At 39.6% G+C, this 12086-nt stretch overlaps 2 protein-coding genes across 28 annotated transcripts in view; one reads left to right on the top strand and one right to left on the bottom strand.

Moving 5' to 3' along the window:
• Window positions 1-4107, bottom strand: part of Lsm11 (U6 snRNA-associated Sm-like protein LSm11) — a 339755-nt gene extending 335648 nt beyond the window's left edge. Inside the window, exon 1 of the mRNA XM_067099702.1 lies at window positions 3863-4107. Within this exon, the coding sequence (XP_066955803.1) occupies window positions 3863-4039 (177 nt within the window). The 5' untranslated portion in view covers window positions 4040-4107. The remainder of the gene's footprint in view (window positions 1-3862) is intronic.
• Window positions 1-12086, top strand: part of Eip74EF (Ecdysone-induced protein E74) — an 874816-nt gene that overhangs the window by 688383 nt on the left and 174347 nt on the right. The gene's annotated exons all lie outside the window — the stretch shown is intronic.

The raw sequence follows: 12086 nt of genomic DNA on the forward strand, positions 1-12086 counted from the left end.
AGATACATGCATTTACTCTCAAAAAGGCATATACGATTCAAGCAGAAAATTGTATGGGACGAAGCTCTTAACAAAATCCCAACACGATCGAAACAGACAGCAACTGGCCTGCCACAAACGGCAAGCTTTCAAAACAAAGACGAAGAGCCAAAGTTGGTTTTCAGAACAGTACATGAAACATTGTGAAATCAATCATCTTTTCTCGTATGGGACAAAGTTTTTACAGGCTCAATTGCCATTCCTGTGCTAGTTAACTCGTTATCCTTGCAACAACAACTTAACCAAAACACGAAATTCCAAATCATGGGTATAGAAAACTTGTTGCTAGGGGACAAAATGTGCGGTCACATACTACGTTACTATTAAAACATAATACCACTTTTAAATTATAGTACTCTCTTAAGTTACCCAAATCACTAACTCTTTTGAGATCTGACATTACACTACATATGATATTTTCAACAATTATTATTATTACACATAACACAGGATAAATAGAAGAGTAAATATATTAAAACTATAGGATGGTATACATATTAAGGCAACATATATATAATATATATGAATATATATATATATATATATATATATATATATATATATATATATATACATACACACACACACACACACATACATACATATAGTGAAACCCTCTTCATTCCACGGTTCCAGATTCACAGATTTCTCTGTGGAACGTACATACACATTATTCATGGAAAATTTGCCAGTTTGTGGTATTTTTCATAGAGAAATATTCTCTAATTACAGTACTGTATTTTTATATAATTTTTGTGACTAATTGCATTTTTTGTGATAAAACTATCAAAATACTCAGGTATTCGCATTTTTTGGAGGTTTTTTGGTGTTTGAACTATCAAAATAGGCAGTTGTAAGTGTTTTTTAGAGGGGTGTCAAGTTTTCATGGATTTTAGCTCTTTATGGGGAGGGGGATTGTGGTATGCATCCCTGTGAATACTGGCGGTCAACTGTATATACTTACACTTCAAATAAATTTATCAAGAATAGGTACCTAGTTGTGACACTGACAACAATAGGTATATGCCGTTAATGGCACCTATTAGTTGATAAGCACTGACTTAAGGTACTCACTGGAACAGAACCCCTGCCATAAGTTGGGCTGCCTCTTCTGTGTGTGTGTGTGTGTGTATATATATATATATATATATATATATATATATATATATATATATATATATATATATATATATATACTCTCTCTCTCTCTCTTCATATATATATATATATATATATATATATATATATATATGAAATTTTATCACATCACCGTGATTCATATACAAGCATTAAGCTACAAACGCCCTTAATATCCACTCGCTCTACCTCGGAAATGTATATTTTCTTATATGTTATCAAGGGGAATTTTTTAATTGATAATAAGCACGCTGTCCCTTGGGCTCAACTGTTAAGACAGGAACTCAGGACTACAAGGGACGCATTAACTCGCTAAGGCTAAAGAGAGAGTATAAGTGATATCGGCTCCATATACAAATCACCCGTCGAAAACTCAGGTGTTTGTGTTTTGGAGACGATATCCACCCACCTCTGCCATGTTGACCGTGTAATCTGCGTTGTCACACGCAGCCATATTATAAAGTTTTATCACATCACCGTGATTCATATACAAGCATTAAGCTACAAACGCCTTTAATATCCAATTCGCTCTACCTCGGAAATAATATATTTTCTATATATGTTAAGCGAATTTTTTAGTTGATAATAAATCACGCCGTCCGTGGAGGCTCGAACAGTTAAGGACAGGAACTTCAGGACTACAGGGACACATTAACCCGTGCAAGGCCACAAGAGGTATAAGTGGATATCTGCTCCCATATACAAATCACCCCGTCGAACTCAGGTGTTTGTGTTTGGAGACGATCCACCCACCCTGCCATGTTGACGTGTAATGCGTTGTCACACGTAGCCATATTATGAGTTTTTACCATCACTGTGATTCATATACAAGCATTAAGCTACAAACGCCCTTTCATATCCAATTCGCTTACCTTGAAATAATATATTTTCATATATGTTACCGGTGGAATTTTTAGTTGATAATAAGTACGCCGTCCCGTGGGCTCGAACCAGCGAAGGACAGGAACTCAGGACTACAGGGACGCATTTAGTGAACGAACTTCCTACCTGTTCTACTTTGGGCCACTGATTTCAGTAGCCTAAGCTAAAATAGTAACTAGTTTTTTGTACATAACTAGCCTAAGAATTAGACCTACTTTGAATACAGTACTGTTTCTAAGATTACTAAGGCTAAGGTTAGACTAAGTCTAGTGCTTTCCTAGTCACTTGGCAGACTAGCCTAGACAGAGCCCAAGTTTTGGTGACTAGTTCTGCCCTAGCTTAGCATAAGGAGTTGGAGCCAAACCTAACATTACTTCGCACTGCTGTAACAGCCTTAACCTAACCAGTAAATGCCAGTTTGTCTCCAGAGAAACTGGCTTTCCTCTCACATAGGTTAGGTTAACCTACCCTAGAACAAAGATTAATTTTACTTTGTAAATTAACATTGGGAGTAATTATCATATACAGTATATAAATTACAGTATACAGTATAAATCTCACCAAATTCAAAAAATGTGTGATGTTTCTGACTTAGGAGTCTTATTCATTTTTGTCCATAAGGCCTATTTCTGGTACAAACCAATCATTTTTGTTTTCTGTCTCCAACCCTAATAATAATGAGGGTTACCAGAAGGAAGCATGGGTTTTAGGGTGGATCTCATAATCTTTCCGGTCAATACCATCAATAATTTTGCTGTCTATGATACATCTACCAAAATTTACAGCATTGTGCAAAAAGTATGGGAAATTTGGAAGTCTGGAAATATACACTGCCTATAATGAAGAATATGAACAATGCTAAAAGAATAGCGCAAGTTAGTTGTGTACGTCATTTTGCTATGCACAACACAATATCTCATGTGAGAGCCTGGAGGGAAGGAGCCACAAACCCCAGCAAGGTCAGGGTGTCCTAGGATAGGTTAGGTTAGATGGATTCCTGTTGAAATAGCCTAGGCTATGTCTTTGGATTGCTTTTAACCCAGCCATCCCCCAAAAAAAAATAGGCGCAATTCTACTTTTCTCCCTAAAGTTTTTTTTTACTAAATTAGCCTAGGCCTAGGTTACTAACATTTTTAATAGACTGTCCCTATCATACTCTCAGTGAAGAAAAAAAAAGGGCCAAAAAATATGCATGCACTCTTTAAAACAATACTTTTCAAAAAGATGCAGAATGCATATAAGACATTCATATTAAAGGGATTTTAGAGAAACAAAAAACTTAGTACACCGTTTCGTTAATTACTTGCACTCTCATTCCATCTGGGAAAATATACCAAAATGGTTATCATTCGAAATTTTTGATTCGGCTACTGAATTTAATGGTGAGAAGAGGAGAATGTTGAGTGAGAGGTCGCGGCTTACTTCGGGTGCTCCATGGGGTCCAAAGCTGCCCAACCAGGTTATAGGCCAAGGCATCCTAAGTTAGGTTAGGTTAAGACAAGTCTACTTATATCATATTTCCTCTGAAATGCCAACTAGGCCTGTAAGCATACAATTGCCCTGACTCCTCACTATGCCTTCGCTCCACGAGAAATATTTATTCAGTTCTAAAGATTACGTGCCATAATTCTAAAAAACATTAGTTTAGGTTAGGCTAGGCTAGCGTAATCAACAAGAACAATCGCTAGCAATTCCGCTTGGGTTGTAGCTTAAATTGAAAGTCCCGCCATATTCCCCACATGCACTTGTTGACTTTGACAGCTGCTGTACGGTATGGTTACAGGTATGATGCAACTTAACTTACCCCAGGAATTTCTCTCGTGACGTTGAAGGTCTGTCCGTGAACAGCTGTCCGGAGGGCATTTAGGTCTTCGAACTCCTCGGCATCTTCAGCCGGAAGTCTGACATCACTTGTAGAGAGAACAACAGAGGGATTAAACGATCGAGATTGAAAGTCTCTCTCATCACCGCCACTAGCCATGTTTACATTTGACTCGAGCGGCCCTCTGGCGGCCAAACCTTAAACTTGAACATCTCAAGGTTGTGGTGTCTCGGGAACTTTCGGCAGCAATATTTGCAAAGTGACAGATACGGTATTTGCTAAATTTGTTAAACTTTATGTCAGGAATGAAAAATAAAGTGACATATTACTTTACTTAGAACACGTTAACCAGTGTAAACTCGTTTAAGCAAAACGATACAGATTGAGAATGTGCTCATGGCTCTTATCTCTTTAAACTGATCACTTATGGTAATGTGATAATTATCTGACGGAACGCATCCGTGCAACTTACGTTTCATTCTTGTCGAATCAGCATTAAAATAACGGAACTATCACATCGGGAACTTCTGGTTACGTGCGAACCTTTGTACATTCAGAATTTCAAGCATTAACTTTGTAAGTCATTTTGATCCTCATAGTCTATTCCCTCATACAGCACTTCCTCGTAACTACTTCCGTAGCCTTGTGTAAAAATTCCAAGGGCAAGTAATTTGCAAAGCCTGTAGCAAGCGTTTGACCTTTGTGATGAGGTGATCACCGAGGAAGTATTGCATTAGTTTTGCTCTTTGGTCGTTTTCATCTACTTTTTCGAATTTTTCTTTTTACAATACCACACTTGGTTGTAGAGGCATTTACCTTATATTAGTTTTGAAAGACAGTTTTGCGGGACTTTTTCTAAAACAGAAGATATATAAGGTAAAATGTGTGGGCAAAAATAAAAAAAAAGTTTGTGAAATGTACGGCACACTGTTAATAGCTGTACAGAAAAATATTGAAGGCTTTATCAGTTTTTAACCTAATATAATGTACTTGAGAATACAGTCTTCATTATTACCATCCAGATTTACATTGTGTCAGATCCACGGTAGTGAGTAGTGTGCTACACTTCATTGCCATAATTCACAATCATTCCTAGCGTAGTGGTCACCCATGCCTCCTTTCGTAAGTTCTCATGGTTTATTCACATATATGCCGAGAATGAAGGGGGAAACCGGTGAGGAGTCATTGTCGCATTTTTTTGTTGAAATTAAAGGACACTGGCAGCTTAGCTTACGTGGGCCAGAATAGAGCCAGTCGTTGAGTTTGGTGAAAAGAATATTAGTAAGAAAACAACCGACAGAGAGAAATGAAATGAAATGGGAGATTAATCCATCTTTGAAACTTTTTCTGGGCATCAGTGTTCCTTTTAGGATTGCACGGTTCAGTGATTTTCCTTCCCTACACTGTCCAGCTTGGGAATTCTCTTCCAGCCTCTGTTTACCAGACTCTTAAGACCATGGCGTAGAAAAGCAGTGTGCCATTTGAGTCGTATCCCCCACCCCCCCTCCCAACCACCACACCAGCTGACAATAAATAATTGCATTGTAGTTTCTAGGACTCACCGTAACGAGTAAATTTTGTTCGAAGAATGTAAATGATTCCATATTTAAATGGATGTTGTTCTTGCTCGGAGAGAATTTACTTGTATCGAATTTGATGTTTTTTCTAGCATATAGGATAATTTTTGGTGTCCTGAAGATTAATTCGTAAGTATTATTCGTATGAGCAATTTTTGAAGTTCAAGATGATTCAGTAATGATCTGGCTCGCAGGAGGCAGATAATTTGATTGATCGAATTGTATAATACGCTAAAGTTATCTCCTTATTATCAGCCTGCATGTGTATAATTGTTGTCCTCTCTCTCTCTTTATCTTTCTCTTTGTGGGTTTATTTGCATAGTGAGAAATGCACAAGAAACAAAATGCTAAGCAAACTCTTGACCTCCTCTTTGTTATTTGACAAACACACGATAACAAACGCAGAGAGAAAAAAAAAATAAAAAATGCGCCGAAGTTTCTTCACAGCTCAAGTTTCGAAGACCATCCGCTACAGCGTATAAATCAAGGCCACCGAAATAGAGCTATCTTTCAGTGGTCTCGGTATAATGCTGTATGAGCCACGGCCCATCAAACTTTTAACCGGCCTGGTGGTGTGGCTATCCTTTATAGTTGCCAGAAGCAAGATTATAGCTAACTTTAACCAAATAAAAATAAAACTACACAGGCCAGAGGGCTGCAGCTTGGTATGTTTGATAATTGGAGGGTGGATGATCAGCATACCAATTTGCAGCCCTCTAGTCCCAGTAGTTTTTAAGATCTGAAGGCTGACAGAAAAAGTGTGGACGGACAGACAAAGCCGGCACAATAGTTTTCTTTTACAGACAACTAAAAACTTGTCGTCAGGAATATCTTTTAACGACTTCTCACTAGCATATTCAAACAGCCATCTTAATCTTTCTGGGATTATGTGTTAGATTCTACGAGTTTATGACTAATTCAGTATTTGCAGAGATGTTTCATACTCAAGAATTTCTGCACACACACACATTGACATTGACACACACACTGGCTGGAGGTCAGAACTCTGTGGGACTGAGAAGATATCACCACCTGTCCTATTCACCAGTTCTGTGGACAACTGAGACATTTCTCATTTGAGAGTCGCTCTGCCTAAACTTCAGTGCTGATCAATTCGAGAAGAGAAGGAGCAATAATATGATTTTATCTCGAATGACGATGAAGGTACATCAAAGAATTTTTTCCATCATTCTATGTTGCATTAAACAATATATCATTCATACGAACTATTAATTCGGATACTTGGTTGAATCACTCCTTTGAAACGATCATAAAATCCATAGGAAAATCTTAGGATCTGTAGAATCGTAAAAAATTTTGAATGATACTCAAATTCTTTTTAATAGTATTCGAAATAATATGAACTTCCCTTATGCCCACGTGCTAGTGTGTTGAAAATGACATGTGAGCAACAAATTTATCCTTTTTAGTTTTCTGTAAAAGAAAACTATTGTGCCGGCTTTGTCTGTCCGTCCGCACTTTATTCTGTCCGCCCTTAAATCTTAAAAACTTTTGAGGCTAGAGGGTTGCAAATTGGGATGTTGATCATCCACCCTCCCATCATCAAACATACCAAATTGCAGCCCTCTAGCCTCAGTAGTTTTTCTTTTATTTAAAGTTAAAGTTAGCCATGATCGTGCTTCTGGCAACGATATAGGCTAGGACACCACCGAGCCATGGTTAAAGTTTCATGGGCCGTGGCTCATAGAGTATTATACCGAGACCACCGAAAGATAAATCTGTTTTCGGTGGCCTTGTTTATACGCTGTAGCGGCTGTACAGAAACCTCGATTTCGCCGAAGAAACTTCGGCACATTTTATACTTGTTTATTTTTGCTGTGGATATTCGCATTTTCACCTGTTCATGCATAAATTCATTTATCGCGAGACGAATATGCAAACATTTTGAACCAAATTATTAATAATCCATATAGTTTTATGTATACGACCGTCAACAATTTAAATATGGGAAAATCTCTATGATTTATTGATATTCCGTTTAGACTGGCCTGCAGGCATACACGAAAACATTTCATAAAAAACAAAATTTCTCGTTAAATTTGCTTATGTTATCTTTGATACGTATATGTTTTCTGTCAGTTATGACTGTTCTTCGGTTGTCATTCGATGGGAAAGAAAATCAGTGAACATTCAATATCATGTTCTTTGAAAATATATTAATCAAACCTGCAAGCAACAACGGTTAATAATAATAATAATAATAATAATAATAATAATAATAATAATAATAATAATAATAATAAGAAATAAAAGCCCATTAACAAGCAGATTATCCAGCAGTGACCCAATCTTGTAAGCTCTTCAAAATACTTCAGTCTAGCACCAAAAAAGCCCTCGTCTTGGCCAGCCTGCCCGTGCGAGCCCGGAGGTTCCAGCTAGGAGGCATTCCTCTTGGGCTTTCTTCCCTAAGAAAGCCTCTGGGTCTCTGCTCGGCCGGAAGGCCTTCCTTTGGGGCTATCTTCCCCCTGAATCCTAACATCCCCTGCCTTATCACTTTGGGCCTACTTGGGGTTTGTCTTCCCCAAGAGAGCCTATATACCCTACCCAGGGAAGCCTCTACTCCACGGATGCCTTCCAAAGGAAGCCCAGGAATATTCATCATCCAGACCAGAGGACCTCTTCCTGGACTGCCTTTTGCAGGGAAATTTTGGGGCACTCTCAAAAGCTGAAGACTCACACAAACGGATGCCTTCCCAGGGAAGCCTTTGTCCTCGCCCCTTTGGGGATGCTTCTCGGCCTGGCAAGAGGCCTGCCCCTCACATGGTAAGGCAGCCCTAGAAAAGGGTCTCCCCAAAAACCTCCAGGAAGGTATCTTTGGGGTAGGGCTGGAGACCTTTCTAAGAAGCATTGGCCCACACCACAGTTGTGAGGTACAGGAATGCCTTCCTACCCTGGTAGGAGCTCTGCTTCCCTGCCAAGTTGTCCTAGCTCCCTCCGTGAAGGAATCTCTCGGGGAGGGGCTGGAAGCCCTCTTCAAGGGATGCTTCCCCTAGGAAGCCTTGGCCCTCACCTAAGTGGCGAGACAGCTTTGCAGGATGGCTTCCATTCAAGAAGTGCTGTGCCTCACTTTGAGAAAGCATTCCTCAGAGTGGAGATCCTGCCCAAGGGGTGCCTTTACTATGAAGTCTTAGCCCCATCTCCTGTGGTGAGGACTTCCTCTGGGAATGCTTCCTGGCCTGGCAGAAGCACTGCCTCCCTCTTGCAGGACAATCCTAGGGGATATCTTTGCTGCGAAGCCTTGATCTCCTCCCCTCGCCTCCATGGTAATGTCTACTTATGGGGATGCTTTCCAGCTTGACAGGGGCCCCTCCCTTCTTGCTGGAGGAGGATCTTACTGCTAGGGGTGCACTGACTCCCTTCATGAAGGTATCCCCCAGGGTAGGGGCTGTAGACCTTCATCAAGGGATCCCTTCTCCAAGAAGCCTTGGCCCTTAGCCCTGTGGTGGGGGCCCGCGTGGATGTTTCCCAGCCTTGAGGGAACCCTGCCTTCCTACTGAGAAGGCATGGAAAAGCCGTAGCTCCCTCTGGGATTGCATCCATGGGGAGAGGGTTTGGAGACCCCCACCCCCTTCAAGGGGATGCCCTCCTAAGAAGCCTTGGCTTCCATCCCATGTGGTGAGGCCTTCTTGGAGCATGCTTCCTTGTGTGGCAGGAGCCCTATTTTCCTTCTGAGTAGGCAGCCCCAGAAGAGGACCACCTAGGCAGGGATGCTCTGTGGCTTCCTTTGACAATGCATACCTTGGGGAGGGGCTAGAGACCCTCCTGAGGGATGTCTTCTCTAAAAAGACTTGTTCCCCACCCTCACACTCTGCAGTGAGGCCCTCCTTGAGGGATACATCCTGGTCTGGCAGAAGCCCGGCCTCCCTTCAGGGAAAACAATCCCAGAGAAGGGTCTCTCATCCAAGGATGCCCCAGCCTCTTCAGGGAAGGCATCCTGTGGGGATGGGTTAGAGACCTTCCTCAAGGGGAAACCTTCCCTAGAAAGCCTTCCCCTGGTGAGGCCTTCCCTTGGGGATGCTTCCCAGCCTGCAGGAACCCTATGTGCCTGCTAGAAAGACTACCCCGTTGTAAAGCTTCCTTGCCGGGATCGCCCTCAGGGAAGGTATCTCAAGGTGAGTGTCTCCCGACCTAATCGTGTTGAGTTAGATGCTGTAACTGATTTATTTTCATATATTCTACATGAAATACATTCGAATCACTGATAGATATTAGTCCACGAAGAATGAGTTTGAAGGCATCCGCAGCCTCTTACATGATTCCAGTATTACAGACAGGTGTTCGGGGTTCCGGAAGGTTGCATAAAGTTGTAGTAATGCTCTTGACTAAGGCTACAAATAAACTAATTCCTCAAATGTAAATTCTCACAAAAATATAAAGAAATTTAGGAATTTGAGATCAATTAAAGGTTACTGTAAGTTTCTGACGGTCGTAGAGAGAAGGAGAAAATACAGTATCCTAAATTGAAGGTTTCGAAGCACATTTCTGTGAAACGTTCTAGGTCATGAAATGAGTATTTCGAAACCTTAAGTGGAAACCGAGAAGCGTCTGCTTCCTTGTGATAATAAAGAGCTGGGGTTTCCCTTCTGCTTACTTTTATTCCGTAAGGGGAAGCATCCACATTGTTATTAATTGAAATATTCTCGAATAAGTTTTACAAAGAAAAACCACAAGTTATTCCACGAAACCTAACGTTTCCTTTTAAGTCTTCGGAGATGTTTAGTTTTGTAGGCAAAGTTCCATATCTTTGCTTGAGGAAATCTTCAGAGCTCCGACGTACAATTTTAACCAGACAGTATGGAGGTTTTCTGACACGCATACGTGTATAACTCTGTCAGACTGACTCATAATAATAGCTCTCAGACAAATTGCATGTGTTTATTTGTTGTTGTATATATCTTTATTTAATATACCATAAACTTACATATTTATCTAAAAGAGAATATTTTACTATGTTTTATGCTATATAAGAATAAGATGTGGAAATGATGTGGAGACTCAAAGGGATTTATTCAAATACATCGGTTACTGGGTAGAGTCCGAAGGGAAGTTTTGCAACTCGGTGGTAAGCATACGTGCTTTGGAACGTGCCATGTTTATGACATTGAGAGAGAGAGAGAGAGAGAGAGAGAGAGAGAGAGAGAGAAGAGAGAGAGAGAGAGAGAGAGAGAGAGAAGCTTTAAAACTAAATTAAGTAATATTAGTATGTTTATTAAATACATACACACGTTATATATATATATATATATATATATATATATATATATATATATATATATATATATATATATATATATATATATATATATATACGTATATGTGTGTGTGTGTAATAAGCAGGAATAATATTACTTAATTTAGTTTTAACGACTCTCTCTCTCTCTCAATGTCATAAACATGACATATTCCAACGCACGTATGCTTAACACTGTGTTGCAAAACTTCCCTCCGGACTTTACCCAGTTACTGAAGCATTTGAATAAATCCCCTTGGAGTCTACATCATTTCTTCATGTTATTCTTATATTACATAAAACAATCAAATATTCTTTTCTAAAAAAATATGTATCTAAGTTTATTGGTACTGTAAACAAAGATAAATACAAACACACACACACACACACACACACATATATATATATATATATATATATACAGTATATATATATAATATATATATATATATATATATATATATGAAGGAGAATTTCAGAAAATTGTCTTTACAAATGAGCTATGTATCCAGTAAGACAAACAAACTGTGGCACGAGACTCGTGAGCCTTCTCAACAGAAGTGCATTTGCACCTAGTTTGAACTTCTGAAGTTCAAATGATTCAACCACATGATTACGAAGACCATTCCACAATTTAGTTACAGCTGTAATAACCATCCTCACAAAAGAAAAGGCAGGACTGCTGGAATTAACTGCATATCTATCACACGTCGTATGGATGGTATAGTCAGGAAGATCTGAGCGCAAAAGATGGTCAGAATTAAGGAGGATTTTATGTAGCTCGCTCACTGCCAGAGATTAGGCCTACAGCCAAGTGACGCGGTACCTGCAAGAGCTTTCCCCGGGTTCCAGGGTATCTGTGCCTATCACTTGTTTGCCCTTGTAGCACGTGATCTTAATGTGACCCCAGCCTTATAATCAAAATGTCTCCGGAAGTTTGTTAATGAAGTAAATAACTTCCATTCTTTGTAACTTGTATTTCAAACATACTTTGCTAAGTTTAATTCCCCGTGAAACTGAAGTTACGGAAAGTGTATCATATTTTATAAGAAGAAAATATCAACAAGTTTATTCAATAATTCTTCTCGTCAAGTGAAGAAGCCACATACACACATACATACATGCATAAGCACACGTACAAACATACGAATTCACTATTACATCGGATAATTTCTGCACAAAAGACAGTAAATTCTGAAAGAGCCGCCCATTATTTGAAAACAAAGGATGCCCAACCCAACGTGCTACCAGAGTCCCAGTGTATGCTGTGAGGTCTTGACCAGTCGTTCACGGAAGTCGGGGCTCTTCCTCTTTCTTTTTTCCTCGCTTTCTTTTTTCTCCTACACGCAAAAGAAAGAAGAAAACTGTGTCGTCACAA

Source organism: Macrobrachium rosenbergii, chromosome 55 (genome assembly GCF_040412425.1).
Source record: "Macrobrachium rosenbergii isolate ZJJX-2024 chromosome 55, ASM4041242v1, whole genome shotgun sequence".
Classification (NCBI taxonomy): Eukaryota; Metazoa; Arthropoda; class Malacostraca; order Decapoda; family Palaemonidae; genus Macrobrachium; species Macrobrachium rosenbergii.